This window comes from Cataglyphis hispanica, chromosome 11 (assembly GCF_021464435.1).
Source record: "Cataglyphis hispanica isolate Lineage 1 chromosome 11, ULB_Chis1_1.0, whole genome shotgun sequence".
NCBI classification, from domain to species: Eukaryota; Metazoa; Arthropoda; class Insecta; order Hymenoptera; family Formicidae; genus Cataglyphis; species Cataglyphis hispanica.
In genome coordinates this window covers 2,132,259-2,150,863 of record NC_065964.1, presented here as the reverse complement: position 1 = coordinate 2,150,863, position 18,605 = coordinate 2,132,259, and the positions used below count along the sequence as shown (strand labels likewise).

At 34.7% G+C, this 18,605-nt stretch overlaps 4 protein-coding genes across 9 annotated transcripts; 2 read left to right on the top strand and 2 right to left on the bottom strand.

The window, feature by feature from the left end:
• The first annotated feature begins 142 nt into the window (after positions 1 to 142).
• LOC126853241 (glutathione synthetase-like) lies at positions 143 to 3,566 on the top strand. 2 transcript variants are annotated; one of them, XM_050598841.1, is made up of 12 exons: positions 143 to 160; positions 387 to 578; positions 764 to 947; positions 1,027 to 1,102; positions 1,178 to 1,308; positions 1,424 to 1,469; positions 1,588 to 1,661; positions 1,755 to 1,922; positions 2,111 to 2,264; positions 2,494 to 2,601; positions 2,746 to 3,035; positions 3,121 to 3,566. In XM_050598841.1, the coding sequence occupies exons 2-12, from the start codon at positions 479 to 481 to the stop codon at positions 3,245 to 3,247; spliced, it is 1,458 nt and encodes a 485-aa protein (XP_050454798.1). In that variant the 5' UTR covers positions 143 to 160; positions 387 to 478; the 3' UTR covers positions 3,248 to 3,566. The 2 variants fall into 2 exon arrangements, with proteins under 2 accessions (XP_050454798.1, XP_050454797.1); XM_050598840.1 differs by lacking the exon at positions 143 to 160 and adding an exon at positions 177 to 281.
• A 347-nt stretch (positions 3,567 to 3,913) lies between these two features.
• On the bottom strand, positions 3,914 to 11,567 carry LOC126853039 (integrin alpha-9-like). 3 transcript variants are annotated; one of them, XM_050598425.1, is made up of 10 exons: positions 11,058 to 11,567; positions 9,457 to 9,844; positions 8,150 to 8,445; positions 6,700 to 7,162; positions 6,257 to 6,405; positions 5,692 to 6,114; positions 5,472 to 5,635; positions 4,566 to 5,098; positions 4,204 to 4,493; positions 3,914 to 4,106 (listed from the first exon to the last, which is right to left on the bottom strand). In XM_050598425.1, exons 1-10 carry the CDS (start codon positions 11,565 to 11,567, stop codon positions 4,047 to 4,049), a joined length of 3,276 nt encoding a protein of 1,091 aa, XP_050454382.1. In that variant the 3' UTR covers positions 3,914 to 4,046. The 3 variants fall into 3 exon arrangements, with proteins under 3 accessions (XP_050454382.1, XP_050454379.1, XP_050454381.1); XM_050598422.1 differs by having other exon boundaries at positions 4,204 to 5,098; XM_050598424.1 differs by having other exon boundaries at positions 4,001 to 4,106; positions 4,182 to 5,098.
• A 114-nt stretch (positions 11,568 to 11,681) lies between these two features.
• On the bottom strand, positions 11,682 to 17,095 carry LOC126853040 (DDB1- and CUL4-associated factor 5). 3 transcript variants are annotated; one of them, XM_050598426.1, is made up of 8 exons: positions 16,969 to 17,095; positions 16,161 to 16,500; positions 15,486 to 15,666; positions 15,123 to 15,392; positions 14,818 to 15,038; positions 14,481 to 14,698; positions 14,127 to 14,394; positions 11,682 to 13,809 (listed from the first exon to the last, which is right to left on the bottom strand). In XM_050598426.1, exons 2-8 carry the CDS (start codon positions 16,492 to 16,494, stop codon positions 12,815 to 12,817), a joined length of 2,487 nt encoding a protein of 828 aa, XP_050454383.1. In that variant the 5' UTR covers positions 16,495 to 16,500; positions 16,969 to 17,095; the 3' UTR covers positions 11,682 to 12,814. The 3 variants fall into 3 exon arrangements, with proteins under 3 accessions (XP_050454383.1, XP_050454384.1, XP_050454385.1); XM_050598427.1 differs by having other exon boundaries at positions 16,963 to 17,067; XM_050598428.1 differs by lacking the exon at positions 16,969 to 17,095 and having other exon boundaries at positions 11,682 to 13,017; positions 13,120 to 13,809; positions 16,161 to 16,498.
• Positions 17,096 to 17,276: 181 nt separating this feature from the next.
• LOC126853042 (cancer-related nucleoside-triphosphatase homolog) lies at positions 17,277 to 18,604 on the top strand. Its single transcript, XM_050598430.1, is given in 5 exon segments — positions 17,277 to 17,361; positions 17,364 to 17,375; positions 17,889 to 18,060; positions 18,160 to 18,265; positions 18,353 to 18,604. Coding segments are annotated over 5 exon segments (627 nt in total).
• Position 18,605: the final 1 nt, after the last annotated feature.

Here is an 18,605-nt window from a genome sequence, read left to right as displayed (position 1 = left end):
TATATAGATATACGAATACTCGCGAAAGATCATTGAAATTGAAGAAGAAGCTGAGTGCAGAAAGAGTGACATAGTGCCGCTACAAAGAGCAGATCTCTTATTTTTCACTTGTCATTCGAACAGCTGTTTTCCTGCCGCGTAGGAAAACGGAAGTAGACATGTAGTGTAGATTCGTATACTTACGTGTGCTCTTGTTTTTCTTATATTTTTTTCTTAGAAAATTAAAAAGATTGTATCTAAATCTCATAAAGATCTTATCTTATCACCATCTGTTTATAATTGTATAGATAAACCTTTAGACTGCCAATAGATCGAAGAAGGAAGAAGAGGAAGTTATTCAAACACATGAATACTGTTGACATTTGTAATCTGTATTATTTTTATAGTTGGAGATTGCACGTACGTCGTGACGATAACGTATGATAACGTAATATTCAATTCGTATTATCCAATTCGTATTATTCAATTCGATTTTGTCATGACTACCTGTCGATTAAAGCCCTGTATCCAGCTTCCTCTTTCGAAGGAGAAATTGAGAGAAAGCATAGATAAAGCGAAAGATTGGACACTTATGCATGGTAATGATATCTTATTATTGATAACAACTAAGTCACCAAGTAATTAAATACATGACATACATAACAAGTGATTGCTTTTGCTGTACTATAGATTCAGCTATAAATATTTGTAAATAATATAAATCTAAAATTATCATAATAATTGATAACATGTAGATGTATATATTCTATTTTGTTATTTATAGGGATATCCATGCGATCCACGAAGAATTACAATAAGGATCAAGTACAAATATTGCCATTTACATTGATACCATCGAGTTTTCCTGAGAAGCCTTTTTTTATTGTAAAAAGTGTACAAGTTTTATTAAATGAACTTATTCACAAGGTTGCCTATGATAAGAAATTTCTTACGAATAGTTTAAAAAGGTATGTGAAAAGGTATTGTGAATTTATATATCAGAATCCTTTTATTTTATTTTAACACAACATTATATATTTATTTTAGCACGATTCAAGCTGATCCATTTATAGCAAAATTGTTTCGCATATACGAGACAGTATACGAAGAAGGTTTTAGCCAGGTATACAAAATTAAATTTTTTATATATCAGCGAAATGATAGAAAAATACAAAATATTACTTTTATAATTTTATAGAGCATAAGTCTTGGATTACTAAGATCAGATTATTTATTACACGATGATTGCTGTAAGATAAAGCAAGTTGAAATAAATACTGTAGCAACTAGTTTTGCTGCTTTGGCTACTATTACATCTCAATATCATAGGTAAACACATAATATAAAAATTTATATTACAGAGTAATTTTCAAATTTAAAAGTATTATTTAGTAAGTAAAATATAAATATATATTTTATAGTGTGATAAAAATATTTATTTTAGATATATATTAGGAGAATTGGGATATACCAATGAAGTATGTAAACAAGTAAGTTATTACAACTATCTTTAAAAAGTATAATTACTAATTTGTATTATTTTGATATTGCACTATTTTTAATATATTTTGTGCGTATTATTTATTAATTATCCTTATTATATATAAGATTCCAGAAAACAATGCCAATATTGGATTTTGTGAGGGATTGATACATGCATGGGAATTATATAATAATACAGAGTAAGTTGGATAATATAAAACAGATTTTTTACTCTAGAAAAATCCTATTATATTTATATAAATAAGATTTATGAAATGTTCTGTATATTTTAGAGCTATTATATTGTTTATTGTTGAGGATGTGACGTATAATATATGTGATCAAAGATTTCACGAATTTAAAATTCGTCAGTTATGTCCTAAGATAAAGATTATAAGAAGAAGTTTAACAAGCTTAACATTGGAGGAAATAAAACTGGGACCAAATAAGGAATTAATTGTGTAAGTTGTTACACACACATCTGAATTATAGTTTACATTTTTTAAACTGTATCAAAGTTCACTTAAAATTCATCAAATCTTTCAAAAAGGAAAGAGAGAATATTTAAAAAAAAAAAAATAAAAATAATGTTGAATAAAAAATATAAACATTTGAAATACTGCAAATCTGAATCACTGAATTATTTTAGTGCAAATAAGGTAGTGGCTGTAGTATATTATCGTTCTGGTTATGAACTCGAAGCTTACCCTACAGAAAAGGAATGGGATATTAGATTATTAATTGAACGTTCTCGGGCAATAAAATGTCCATCAGTACAATACCACTTAGCAGGCACTAAAAAAGTATGTATTTTATTTTAATCATTTGCATAAACAAGAGTGTCGAGCACATATACAAAAATTCTTATTATTTACATAAAAATTATGTTATATTAAATTGTATTAAATGATATTAAGTATTAAATGTATATCCAAATAATAATTAACTTATATTTATTACAGCTGAAATAAGAATTTTGTAATAATATTATTAGAATAAAATAAAATATTTCTAAAATCATCTTGTTTCTAGGTACAACAATCTTTGACTCAATCTAGTGTATTGAAAAAGTTTTTAAAAGATGAAACATCTGTTGCTAGAGTGCAAGAAATATTTACTGGATTATATACATTAGACTTTGTAAGTACATTAGACTTTATTATTAATTAAAACATTGTTAATTCTTTAATATTATATAATTTAAATGTAAATCACACTTTTAAAACAATTTCTTATTTAAATATGTTTAAATGATACATTTAAATATATTTGTTTTACTAATAGAATAAGGATGGAGAAAAAACAGTGGAAATGGGTATAAAACAGCCAAACAAATTTGTTCTCAAGCCACAAAGGGAAGGAGGAGGACATAACATATATAATGAAGATGTAAGAACATGGTTAAGTTTGATGAGAGACTCTCAGGAAAGGACGGCGTGGATTCTCATGGATCGCATTTATCCCCCATTACAGAAGAACTATCTGATTCGTGCCGTTGAAGAACCATCATTAAAAGATAACTTTGATTTATCGGAGGTTATAACAGAACTTGGCGTATATGGAGTGATAATAGGGTAAGCGCAAGCGGAGAAATATAAATCTCGAGATTTAATCATATTATTTGCTAATATAAATAATTTTAATATAATAATTTTTTAGGGATAGCGATAATATAATACTAAATAAACAAGTTGGGCATATTTTAAGGACCAAATCGTCGAGCGAAGACGAAGGTGGCATAGTGGCAGGTATTGGTGCCCTTGATAGTCCCTATCTAATTAGTTAAAGTAAATTTATTTCTAAACAGAGTAATATATATTCTATAACAAACAATATAGAATACAATATTATCTATGAATATATGTATATATATAATTTATAATTGTCTTTACCCCTTTCCCCATAATTATCTTTCTTATTGTCCACGGTATATCATACAAATATATTATAGTGTGTAGAGAGAGAGAGAGAGAAAATCATTTAATAACACCGAGCGATTTCCAGTTTATCTTTTTCCATTCAAAATGGGATGCTTTCATGTATCTTATAAAGAATAAGAGATTTTTATTTTTATTGATAACTGTATAAAATACACGCGAGTGAATGAATCTTGTATAAATCAATTTCATGCAAATAATATTTAGAATTTTAACTTTTTTTAAAAAACTATTTTTAAACATTTAAGAATAATGATTATTGTTGCACATTTTAGACAGAAATTAAAATGAAAATCAAATAAGTTTTTTTTACCAACCTTTTATAGTGTTGATTAATTGAATATGAATAAGAAGGTAAAGAATATATATTTTTTCAAATTATTATAAAAATTAAACTATTATAAAATAATGTTTTCAATATTTTATATAAGATCTTAAAAGATATATATAATTATATATATATATATATATATATATATATATATATATATATATATATATATATATATATATAGCTTATAAAATATTTGAATTACAAATAAATAATTGATAATTTTGTTATTTATTACTTATATAAAAAAATAAATACATCACGAACTAATTAGATATTAATATATTAAATCTTGGAAATATATTAATCATATGTGTTCAGTGATGATCAAGAACTTCCGTCGAAGATATTGTTTCCAGTACCACGTTATATTTTTTCTGAAATGTGAATTATTACTTTACTAAAGTACTTGATATTAATCATCAGGAACTACAACGAGAATTTTCATTTACATTGGGAAAATGCTAAACATACGTCAGTCTCAGCTTTCAGAGCTTCGAGTTCCATCTTCTGCTTTCTATTAAAGAAGCCGATCTTTATTAAACCCAGAATTAATAATATCAGCAATACAATTCCTAAAATTATTGAAAGCGCTATTATCCACACGGCTATTTGCTGAGCAACCGGCGAGCCCAAGAATGTCGTGGCAATCAAAACAGTATCCGGTTTATGACCCTCTTTTTGGAAGATGTTATCAGGTTGCGTTATCGTAACGCTACCTTCAGTCACGTAAAATATAATATCCTTGCCCTTCATCAGGTCAGCTACAATCAGATAATATTCAAAGAATGTGAACTTTCCTTTTTTTAATCTCTCAGCCACATGATTATATTTACCGGGAAAATTCGACAATTGTAGATCCAGCGTTACCAAAAACTTGGCAACGGATAAGGAACTCAGAAACGGTCCCAGTCTGCAATCAATTCGCGCGCATTTGATCGCGCTATTTGTGCAATTGACATATAGCGTTCTGTTCTCGGATGGCACGTACATCGGCGTGTTCTCCTCGATACTGAATCTCGCGTGCGTATCATTTTTAGCGCTTTTTAAAATCGCGTTATCCGTAGATGCGATGATTATTCTTTCAGACTCGACAGAGAGCTCAGAATCGGTTTCATTCGAGTCGCTGCAATAAAATTGATACGCATCCATTCTGCCAATGGTTTCGTTGATACTGACGATTGCTATGTCTCCAGTATCACGCGACCGTCGAAAATGTGTCGGAATTTTTACAGTCAACACAGCCTCCTCGATAGGACTGGCGCCAAATTTCTGAACCTCGTAGAAATGCTGGAATCTGACGCTATTTAGAGGTTTCTCCTCGTTTTCTTCATCACGTAAATACGAATACAAGTTTTCCTGTGCTTTTCTGATGAAGAAATATATATTATAAATTATTATATATTTAATATTATATTTTATTATATATTTTATGTATTTTATATTATTATTATTATATATTATATTTTATATATTTTATATTATTTTTATTAATATAATATTTAATATCTATAATATTAATATATTATAATATAAATATTATTATATTATATTATATTATTATATTATATTAAATTACTATATTATACATATTATATTATATTATATATTATATTATATATTATATTATATATTATATTATATATTATATATTATATAATATATTACATATTGCATTATAAATATTATATATTATATATTTTTTATCCTTACATATAAAATCTTTCAATTTATATACCAACCCGGCGATTGCTATATCAATGTCCACATCAAAATATACAGTGATCACATAACTATTATCATTCCAATTCGCCTCGTCACTCTGAGTGCTGATGTTCGTTCGCAATTCCACTTGTCTAACGTCGTACCTCATCATACTCGTGTCTAGTTGCAATGTCAATGTTTTCTGAAAAATAAATCGTTATCCAAAAATAATCTCTTATCCAATGCGCATTATCGTACATTCGTTCTCAGAGGATTGCCGATGTCGCAGATCACTTCCAGGACGTCGCGAGGATTTTCCGTACACTCGGGCGGGATGCTCGCTAACGGTAGAGCCTCGGTGAAGACGCGCACTCTGGTCTGATACGCCGGCTCGCCCCGATTGTAAGCGTCGACGCGCAGAGTGATCGTCGACGTGGAGCCAATGATGTATCTGTCATTCCCGGTCGACAATGCGAGCCGAAGATCGGACACGCATACGTTGTCCTCGCCGCAGTCCAGGGCGAACGGGAGCTTCACAAGATCCTCGATCTTCGAGCGAGGCTTGTTTATCGCGACACAGGATACGCAAGTCGATGAGCTTCCGTTTCTCGCGTCGAGATCGTCCTCCAACTGCACAGACGCCGATATCTCGAGCGGATCTATGACGTTTCGAATATTCTTCTAAAATATAATAGAGAAAATGAGTTCGATACGCTAAAAAAAATACTGCTATTAATTATATTATTATTATTTATCATTATTATAATTATTATATAATTATAATTATTACAATGATTTTAAAATTGCTATCGACGTAACGCACCGTAAGATATATCTCAAGTGAACTTCGCGTGACCGTAGTTTTAAGTAACGTATAACGCAGTTTGTAAGTCTGTGATCCATCGTTGCTTCTCTGCTCGCGATACGTAGCTCTACCGTGCAATTGATCGACCTTCAGGATCACGGTGGCCCCTGAAATGATAGTAATAGAATTATAATTAAAATAAATAATATCATTAATAATAATAATAATAAATAAATAATAGTAAAAATAAAAAATAATACTACAATAAATAAAATAATATAATAACAAGAAAATAAGAATAACGTAAAATAAAGATCAATGATAATAAATAATAATAATAATGATAATAATAATAGATAATAAGAAATAAATAAAAATAAATGATAATAATAAAAATAAATAAGTAAAAAAGTATACAAAAATAAATTTGTAAATGACATGTTTGTAAAATATAAAATTACGCAGATACTCAGGTACGTATGCGCCCTCGTAGGACATCCAGATGTCGACGACGAAGGACGTTGCGTTTCGCAGCAATTTGATCGGCGGATACGTGAGTGTCACGTTCACTGTGACAACCGGCGCGGATCTCAACAGGACCACCTCGTCGGACAGATAAGCGCCCACGGCGAAGTCGGGATAGCCGTCCCGGTCGATGTCACGGGGTTCCGAGATGGAGATCCCGAATCCTCGCATCATCGGCGAGAATCGCGCGCCGATCAATCTCTGGCTGTGCTCGCGGGAGACGCCGTCCCTGTTACCGTTGAATATGTACACCGCACCACCGCTCTCGTCCTCGTAGGGTGCACCCACGGCGATGTCGCCGTAGCCGTCGTAGTCGACGTCGCCTAGACACGCCACGGTGGTTCCGAATCTGCCACCAACGACCTTGCCCTCGATCGTCTGCAGCTCTTCGAAATTGTTCTGGATTTTGCACATGAGAAAAAATGATTTTTATTCAATGATTGAATATATTTTGTTATTTTTTTTTTTTTATTATAGAAAACGCGTTTTCGTATCTATCAAGATATTACTTTAGTTATAATAAAAATTTATATGTATAAACAAATCCGCCAAAAATATTATTCTTAGTGAAAATTTCCAGGAAAAACTCAATATTTAATATTAAAATCTTAACTTTAATATTTCTTGATCTTTTCCTAATAGTTTCTTTATCTTTCTTTAGCAATATCAAACGATCTCGATTTTTAATAATTTGAAAATTGTAATTGTTTTAATTTTTTATTTTTAAGAAATTAAAATCTTAATTAATTATTCTTTCTTATTCAATCATAATTATTTTTATCAATTATTATAAATAATTTTGCAGGATTATTTCTCTTCTAGGCGCTTAAAATTGTGTTTATCTTTGTCGTTAACTATCAATTAATAATTTATATTAATAAAGATTTTAATTAAAAATTTTGAATAATTTTTTATTGATTTCTTATATTAAAAATAAAAAGAATTTTGCTAATAATATCAAGTTTTTTGTTCTTTTTATTGTTAAATTAAAGATAAGGTATGAAGTAAATGCATATTAGGCAATTCATCCCCAATGACCTTGACCTTGACAATGTTGTCATGACCTTGAGTAACATCCAAAAGATTTTAGCCGTCGTTCATTATTTATTAAAAAGTTATTAACAATTAAATTGTATGATAAATTGAACGAGCGACAACTGAAATCTCTTGGATATTACTCAGAATTATGACCTTGATATATATTGTCAAGATCAAGGTCATTAGGGATGAGTCCCCTAATGCATATTTACCAATTCTAATCTTTTGTTAATCGAAAATTTTATTCGAGAGATTATTTAATTATATCGGAAGCTTAAATCTTGAACTTTGATTATCGATAGATCCGCACCGCTGTATTTATTCATAAATTATTGATAAATTAAGTACATTGTGTCGCCCCGTAAAGATGTAGACAAGACCCTCGTCCATGTCCCTGGACCATAGCGGCGCGCCGACGATCAATTCGTGTCTACGATCGTTGTTGACGTCGCATGATGTTAACGCGGCGCCAAAGAACTCGCCGTATTGCTGACCGTATACTATCATTTTAATAGATATGCGCTGATTAGTTTTAGGGGGAAAGGCGAATACGAGAACCTTCCCGTATATGGCGCCTCTCGGCGCGCTGCTGGCATACCAAACATCTCGCTCGTTGAAGTAAGTACCCGCTGTTACAGCATATCCTGAAAGACACATGTTACAGAAGTTTAGCAGATTTTTTTACGAAGAGCCTAGTCTTTTGTAAAACTATGCCTCTTTGTAAATAAATTAACGAAATTTTGATGAAAATCAGGAGTTGCCGCCTTTTTGGCTCATAAAGATGATTCAAAAGATTACTGACAAACTTCAGACTTCAGGAGTGTATAGAGGAGTCAGAATATAGCAACTTTCGAATAAAAACCCATGGACAATGGAGATAAATAATTTTAATTTGTACAAAATTTAATAACTAAGCAAGGATTATATTATAAACATAATAATATTGTATTACAAAAGATGTTCGAAGTATGGTTTCTAAAATTCTCGAAAATTGCTATATTTTGATCTTTCTATATACTTCTGAAGTTCGTCAGTAACCTGATCAACTCATATAATGTCTGTATAATTGTCATACTTTATTGTAAAAAAGGCTGTAATATAAGCCTTCATTTTTTTTTATAAAACATTATGCTCTTTACAATAAAATTTAAAATTAAAATATGTTTATAGAGAAACAAAAATTTTTTATTTACTGAAAAGTTCGACGATTTTTCTATAAAAAGGTGACATTTTAAAAAAAGGAACAAAGATGAATATTTAAAATATAATATTTCTTTTGAAAATAACGCAAAAAATATAAAGAAGATTAAACTTGATGCAGTCTTAAAATAAAATAGATATTTACAAGCGTAAAATTATTAAATAAAACAAGTTTTTTCATCTAATATCGTAAATTAATATAATTTCAATCGTCATGCGCATCAATATTTTCAATTTTTATTACTTAATTACGTTATTAAAATAAATAATAAATTCTTTCATTAATTATTGATAATTATTAATTAATTTTATATAATTAATAATTAATTTTATTAATTATTAAAATAATTAAAATATAATAATTTTTATACATTGATCAGCTAGACTGATTCGGTCATATATTTGGCGGGGGGGAGAAGAGGAGGATAGTGATAAGAGATATATATTATCTTTACCGAAATAATTATAACTGTGAACCTGTTGCTCCCTGGCGAACGAGGGAATTATCTTACGCGAGAATGGCTCGTCTATCGCGGCGGTAATTAATAACGCATGGCCCTTCCAATTGTATACGCCCGGAGCGCCCAGCACGACGCTCACGTCGTATCTCGGGGAGTTCACGTGCAGGGAGAAGCCGACCTGGCCCATCCCGTAATTATAGATGCCTATGTCGTTCTTGGACGTGATCTGACTTTCGGGGTTCGAAAGCGGTAATAATCGCTCCTCCGCCTCTCTCTCGAATGCGGTAGAGTTGATGGCTCGTGTCGCGTAGCAAATACCATTCATGAACCAATTGGGCTTATTGCCGTTCACGATATTGTTTATCCATCGCGGTCCGCAAACCTTCGTTCGACAAAAATGTTTGTTAAATTTTGTAGAACAAAGAGATAAAAATGAGAAGTAAAAGAAATGTTTATTAAAAATTTTGTAATTTTTATTTTTTTGGGGGATATTCAATATTTTTGATATTAGACATTTAACTTGTTATTTATTGATTAAAATTTTGATAACTTGATCCGGAGAAATCTTTTAATCTTGAAATTAATCATATGTTTCACGGAATAATAACGTAATTACGTAGTAATGAGTTATTATTTTTCTTCATCTACAGATTGTAAAATTACTAAACAATAAGAAATCAATCCTAAATCATCTAATCCAAATAAAATTCTTATTAAATTAGATTTAATAATTATCAAAATTATTGAAAAAATTAATTTAAAAAATTACTAATTTAATAAATGGATCAATAAAAATTTATTTGTATTTCCACAAACAAACACGATATTCAAACAATTAAATATATAAAACTCTATATTAATTAAATTAAAACTAATTTAATTTAATTAATGGTAATCATTTTTAATCCCTAAATCTAATAAATATAAATATAATTTAAAAAATAAAAACATAAAATAAATAAATTATTAATTACTAAAGATAATAAATTATTTCTTTAATTCCACAAATTAATATTTTTATTTTAAACTACTTAAATTCTTTTATGTTAAATAATTTTAATATAATAAACATAAATTCAAAATTAATTTAACTAAAGGCTTTATATAAATAAATAAAAATTATAATTATAAATAAAAAATTAATATAATCTTTAAAATAAATCATAAATAATACACATTATGTAAATCATAATGTATTAATTCTGAAAATCAGTATTCTTTACAAAAAGATAAGTGAGCAGTTGTCATTATTTTTAATTTGATAAAAAATTGTAGATTTTTAAGAATTAAAAATCTCTTATTTCTTCAATATTATTCCCTTTCGATGTTTAATGTTTTTGTTGTTTATCAAAGTTTTGAAAATTTAATTAATTGTAAGCATAATTAATCTTTTAATATATGATTTAAATATTTTTACATAATCAAATGCCTTTGCATCAAATACTCCAATAGGAAAAATTCAATGTTCAATATCCAATCAAGATATTTTGAAACGCAATAGTTTTCAAATATGTACTAGTTGATTAATAATGAAAAAAATATTGATAGTTGCATGATACCGTGAAAAATATTGCGAAACGATAATATTGACACACCACAACTCTGGGCTCGGTCTTGTTTTCTACGGCGATGGTCGCGCCGATCCAAGCGTTATCCTTGATCTGATTGACTAGTGTCTCACGAGGATGAGGACCGTTCCCGGTCTTGTCGATCACCCACTCTCCGCATATGCCGTTCATCGCACACTTGAAGACCGTTCCCGGTTCGGTCACGAACGGCAATTCGCTGGAATTCGCTCGCGGGGCTCCCACGAGCAGTAAAGGTCCCTCCGCACTCGTATAAAGGGCCACCGAAAATCCAAAGTAACTGCGACGCTCGCCCGATACACGCGTAGGATCATCGTACACCTTGGCATTGAGTGTATTGATATTGTACGCCAATGAGTTGTGTCGCACGATCATTAAAATGAGAATTAAATTCGCGCGTAACATTTTTTTTTTTAGGAATATCCTTAAGAAGGCTTCGCGTGACCTATGTAAGAAAACTGCGAAACAACTGATTTGTTTCGCCGCCGGATGTGGTGCTTGAATACCGCATGACATCATTTACGTTAGTCAACGTTTATTCATGTAACGATTAACTTCGATAGAAGCAAAAAAACGTAAGGGCTCTCGTTCTCGAACGCAAATCTGAGTAATCGTAGAGTAATAATTCGCAAATTCCGCTATTTTTTTTTTTTTCTTGTTTATTCGTAATCAGTTATAATAAAGATGTATATAAATGCGCAAGATTAAATAATGTAATATACAGTTACAATAATTCCTCTTTTTCTTTCCTTCAAATCTCTCAACGCATAGGAAAAAAAATGTATATCAATTTATTACTTTTTTTTTAAATTACTTTCCATCGCGCAAACCATGTGTCAACAGTACAATACATCATTAGCCGAGTCATCGCAAAATGCTCTTTGAAGCTAATGCGGGTGTGTGTGTGTGTGTGTATGTGTGTGTTAATTCGCATCTACAGTTCTGCCTCCATTACACATGCAATTTATTACACCGTCAGGGCCGCGAAATGTTTTCACCTCACGCGATAATCGGCGACTGTCTTAGATTATTTAGATCAAGCACTGACAGTCGCAATGGCATTTACGCAGGACGAGAGATACGGGGAGCGGTACCAAACAACGACGTAAATTTCGTTTTACCTATCCAGTGACTTGATTTATGAACACGTCGGAACGCATAATCGCAAATATAATTTGCACACAATATTTAGAACAGCATGTTAATGAAAATTTTGGGGGACCTACGTAAAGAAAAACGCAGTACAGTATTTCCTCATTTCGTGCGACCTGCGCGGGACTGGCATCAAATAAAATAGCATAATTTAAATAAATAATTGCTTTCTTTTATATTTATATATAAAATTCTTCGACGTCTTCTGAAAGTAAAATGATCATAAGGACGAACGAGAGGATAATTATCAGCGTCGAAAATAAAACTCAGCCAAGTGAGATCAGGTGATCACACAAGGCTCGAGGCTTGATCGTTCGAGAAGCGATCTCAAGGACGATTCATCATCGAAACTGAAGCCAAATGTCTCCGATGAAATGAGGAATTACTGTACATTTACGACGAATAGGGATTAAAGATACAGACATATAGGATCCAGAACAAAATCGAAACAAAGAAATTGATCGCATATTCGCGCGTGATCAAAAACTTAGTGTTATAAAAATATACTTCAAGGAATCACAGATTATATTATGTACAAATGGAGAAAGAGGGAGGGGGGAGGGGGGAAATCGGAGTAGAGCGCATCGCGGGAGAGGAGAATAAAACGGGAGCGCTTAATCGGAAGAGTCGCTCGTGCTAGAAGCTACTGCTTGGAGCTGCTGGGACGCCGATCGATTGCGGTAGCTTCTCCTCGTTAACTCCTCCACCTTCTTCCGGAAACACTCTAAACTTTTCAGTTTTTGCTCGTGATCGGAACTCGTATCGTCCGCACCTCCGTCGTTTCCTTCATTACGTGGTTGCTCGTTGTTCTTCCCTCCTGTGGTAGAAATACCTGACTTAATGCCACTGTCGGGAGTGCAAGGTAGCGATTTATTGTTCGGCGTTGACGGTCCGTCCTCGCGACGGACGGACTCCTTACCGGCGTTACCGTTCACACGATTCTTCGAATTGGTAGTGGTCCTTTCCCCCTCCTCCGATTCGTCATCGAGCTTTTGTCGTTTACTTTGGCTCTTACCAGAACAGTTCTCATATCGAGCGCTGTTTTTGCATTTGCGATGCTTTCGTCTTTGAACCTTCGTGGACGCGTCCGAGTCAGTTTTAGAATGTTTTCGTTTCGCCCCGAGGGCATTATTATCCTCGGAACTGCTGCTGCTGCTACTACTGCTGTTGCTGCTGCTGTCGCTGCTACTGCTACTATAATTCAAACGCTTGTCATCCTTTTCGATCGCGTTGGCAACGTATCGCGATGATCTTCGGGAAATCACGCCGGAACTGGTGCTAGGTTGAGCCGCGTCGACCGGTCGCTCGTCATCGTCACTGTCCGAATCACTATTGACCTTTAACACAGTACACTTTCTCCTGGCGGATATTCTTCTTCTGCCGGCGGATAATTTAGTGTGTTTCCTCTTGACGCCCTTCGATTTTGATTTCGATTTGGATCTACGTCTCGCGTGAACATTGTCTCCCTCGCTACCGGTATCCGAGGCGGATCGTTCCAGCGCGGCCATTCGCATGAGCTTCTCCCTGCGATTCGCGATAAGCCGAGTTATACGATTCGGCGATTCTAATGGCCGTTCGGGAGCTACGCCGCCTTCTGATGCTGTAGTATCTGCGAGAAAAAATAATTAAATGTAGTAACTGAAAAAGAAAGAGATCATACGAATAATGTCAAGTGAAACATTATGCGATGCTATAAGCCGTATTTATATAAAAAAAAAAAATAATAATAATCTATATAAAATACTTCTCATCATACATAATTATCAAAATATGTGATTACTGAAACAGAAGAAATAAAATTCATGTGTGAAACTTAAGAATCTTTTTTCTATGTATCAGAAATTTTTTTTTTGCAAGAAAAATCTTTTCATTTTTCACTTTTCATTTTCTCACTTGTGATATATCAAGAATATATGCTCGCCGTACCATCGAAATCTGTCGCGCTGTACGGTTCGCCCGTTGCTGGATTGATCTCGGAGTCGCTGGGGGTATGCGGCGTCGGCATATCCTCAGAGCTCCAGCCTTCGATTTCGCGCTGTACAAGAGAATCGAAGAAGGCCATCATTCGCGGATCCTCTTTGGTCGATTGATGGCTATAATCATGCGTCATAAACTGCCCGCTGCGTAAAACTAGCCCTATATATTCATCGTGCGTGAACACTCGGCGTTGTCTCTCCCGCTTGCCAGCATCTCTCTGGAAAAAAAAGAAGAAGACATGATGGCCGAAATTCTAAGAATAAACCAGCAAATCGAAAAGAATTATCGTAAACAATTGGCAACCTTCAATCCTCCCAGACATCCACTTCCGAGCGGGAACGGGCTCCAGATCTTTATGATCTTCTCGACACCGGACGACGCAAAGATGCAGCTCGCTTGATTGTATCGGACTTGATTGACGATCGATCTGTGGCCACGCAATACCATATGTGCGGATTCTACCCACGGTTTGCCTTCCATCGGGGGAATTTTCCACATGTACAGATTAAAATCATCTGAACCTGCCGATTCAATGCATCACCAATTAACACTATTTTTCTTACAATTAGCATCTATTATAAATATACAAGCACACGCGAAACACACACACGCGAACATTTCTCTTATGAGATATACTTACCTGATAGAACGTATTCATCGTTTTCGCCAGCAAAACAGCATGACTTCATAGTACAACTATTGTAATATCCCGGATGATCGAATTCGCACAAATATGTAGGGGAATCGACCGCGTAAAGAACTGGCGGTAATCTTCTTCGTAGGGCTAACAATCGGTTTCCCACTGAATTAAACCTAACATTCATGCAGCTCTGTTGCGGACTTCCGTAGCACAATACAGGCCTGAAAACATCGATTTTTAATAATCACATATTATATTTCTTCTTTATCTAGTGTTTATCTATATGCATATATTAATTTACTTACTCCAAAGGTTTTCGTACATCCCACATACTGACACCTTCTTTAGCATTGGCAGTAGCGAGCATTCTGGAGTCCACAGGATTAAACATGACGGAGTGAAAGGCGCTTTTGTACTGCGCCAAGCAGAGAGTTTCCGTAGTGCTGTTGCTACGTATGTCGTAAATCAAGACTCTCCCGTCGTCGCAGGCGCTGGCAAAGACATCATCATTATGTGGATGAATGGACAATCCATAAACTGGCTTTTCGTGTAGGAAGTAGCTGAGAGGATCGCTCCTGCAATATCGAAACGAAATATATCCGTAAATCTGATTGATCGTAAAGTTGTAAACATGTTATTTTCTCCTCTGTTCAGAAAAATTGCCTTACGTTCGTAAATCATGGACTATAACTTGATCATCATTCCCCGCAGAAAATATCTTAGTCTTACTGCTGTCATAACCGAGGCAAAATATATTGCTGGCATGTTGGGCTTTCATCACAATGGGCTTGCCCATACCCTGTATCGCTTGCTCCACTCTCCATAACAGAACTCTTCTATCGTCGCCCCCTGTGAAAACAAGATGTTGCACATTATATGATTCATCTCTATATCATATCATATGATTCATCTCTATTTTTAATTTCTTTTCGGTGATATGTAAAGCTTAACTTCTCAAATAGACTGACACCAATATTTCCATTGAACTTGCCGAGCTTAGAGTGAGCTCGAGCTCAACGGGCACTGTGTCAAGAGGAAAAAAAACTGAGAGAAGAAGAGAACACAATTGATATCGCAAGATCGATCGAAAGATCGGGAGTTAATTAAAATCGTTAGTAAATTTAAATCAATAAAAAAAAAATTAATTTTCATTAAAATTATCTGACAAAAATAGAGTTTGAATTTGAATCTTGAAGATGTGACACGATCGATCGAGGTGTCAAATGTCAAATTATGACAGTTCTCTTCCACAGCAAATAAGAAAGAGAGAGAAAGAGAGAGAGAGAGAGAGAGAGAGAGAGAGAGAGAGATAGAGTGATATAAAATCGCCAAAAAGTCCTGACCGGACACGAGCAGGTCGCCCTGGTTCGAAAACTCGATCGCGTTGACGCATCCGTAGTGTGACAGGAGGTCCTTCCTGTAGAGGTTCTCGGAATTCTCGAATCTGGCATTGACCAAGCGCCTGCAGTAGTCGAGTCTGTCGTCGATCTGTCGCGCGAGCACGTACGACAGGGCGCTGCTCTCGGACGGATGAGCCATCATCTCCTCGCCATCGGCACCTCCAGCACCTCCTCCACCACCCTCGCACGATTGTCGAAGACGTCGGCGACGTCGTCGGATGCTGGCGGCGCGATACCGGACGCGACCGTCCTCGTCCTTCTCGGCCTTCGTCGGCATCGTTCCCTTCCGTGGAGAATCAGATGCGTATTATTATCCTCTGCTGGGAGGGACACGAGCGTCGCGGCCAGCCGGAGAAAGAATAAAAGATAGATAGAAAGAGAGAGAGAGGAGAGCGCCCTTCGCGCAGCACGGGATCGTCGAACACGTCGCGATCGCCGCGCTTCCTCCTCTTCCTCCTCCTTCTTCTTCTTGTTCTTGTTCTTCCCGAAGGCTGTTTATTACGCGCGAGTGTCCACCGGTCGTGTCCGATCGACGAGGAATGTCTCACGGACGCTTCTTCTTCGCGATGCGTTAGGAAAATCCTCGCTCGAACGCCGCCAGCAGCAGCTGCACGCGAAGAATACAGGGTGATACGTAAACGCCACGACGCACGTATATAATGTGTACAATACAGACGCACACATCACACACACACACACGCGACACACACACACACACACTCCACCGTCTATTTTATACTACTACCACTACCGTCCCCAAATCCAATCCGATCGGCCGACCCGACAGGTCCCGTCCTGTCGCTGCTCGTCCAGCCCGATCAGCTGATCGGTCCTCCCCTCCCCTCCTCGCCTCTCCGTCACCCGCGGTCGCTGCTTCTGTCTGTCCTGTCGACGCTCGTTTACTGCTCCTCGTTACGTTGTTGCAACTCGAACAGCGCGTACAATCGCATCTTCGTGCCGGTGTTGGATTAATTCGCAATTAGACGGCGGTTCGACGAGGACGATCGTCTCGATTATCGTTCGCTTATCGACTATTCGTGCATATTTCCGTATCTTCGTATGTTACGCACGATCGGTGAATTCCGACGTAAACACGCGGCGAGCATGGAAACTGGCGGCGCCTCGCGGACGTTACATGTACTACTCACGGCCCTCCAGGTAAAATTATTTTTAAAAATTTTTCGTTCCATTTTTCATTTTTAAAAAATTAGATATTTTTTCTTCGAAATCATATGTTGTCTGAGATATCATGATTAATCAATATTATTGTTAATATTGATTATCATTATTAGAGGACCTGGATATCTCGGAGATATTTTAATTTAGGATATTTAGCTGTCATAAAATTCTATTCAGAAAATGATAACATGAAGATAAGATAATATACAATAGGCTTACTGTCACGTGTCCTATGATTGCATTTCCTGAGACAAGAAAAGCTAATAAACAAATATTTGAAAATATATACTCACCTAGTATCGTAAACACTTTTTACAATAATGTTTAAATATATCAGTGATTTTTAAGCAAAACAATCTTAATATACTTATTATCTACGATTTTAAATATTGTAAACTATAATAATCGTTTATGAAAACAAAATCCAAGTTATAATTCCTTGTAATATATTAAGGAGAAAAAAAAGTTTCACTATCAGAATAACTTTTATAGGTATAGGTAAAACTACAGTATGCAAAAAGGTTGCATCTATCCTGGAGAAGAGGAGCAAGAATTTCGATGGATTTTACACAGAAGAGGTGCGAGATCGAAGCGGCTCCAGGATTGGTTTTGACATCGTGCGAGTACGAGATCCCGAAAGAAGATTGTCCTTGGCACGAAAAAAGTGCGTCTCTCTCCTCTTGCTCTCGTAACGATATATACAATACACAATGACAATGAAACAAGGTGCAATTGTACTCTTTCGTATTATCTTTACGCGCAGAAATTTAACGGACGCTCGGCAGGCTTCTGAGCATCAAGTAGGAAACTACCGGGTCTTCTTGGATAACTTCGAGGCGGTAGCGCTTCCACTATTGGATTTGAATACTGTAAGAGTAACATTTTTCTTAAAACGAATTTGTATGATCACCTCCTCAATTCGATAAAGTAAAATTATATATCCCTCCTTTGCACAGGATATATTATTCGTTGACGAGATCGGCAAGATGGAGTTATTTAGCAAAGACTTTAAGAAGAAAGTAGCAGACATATTATTGGGTTCCTCCAAGAGAACTTTCGTGATTGGAACTATTCCGCAATTGCACAAAGTGTCACGACAGCACGCGGCACTGTTTGAGAATTTACACGCAGACAAGAGAATTAAGATTCTAAATGTGTCTCGCGAAAATCGGAATAATTTACCAGAGGAAATTATTCGTTCTTTATAAA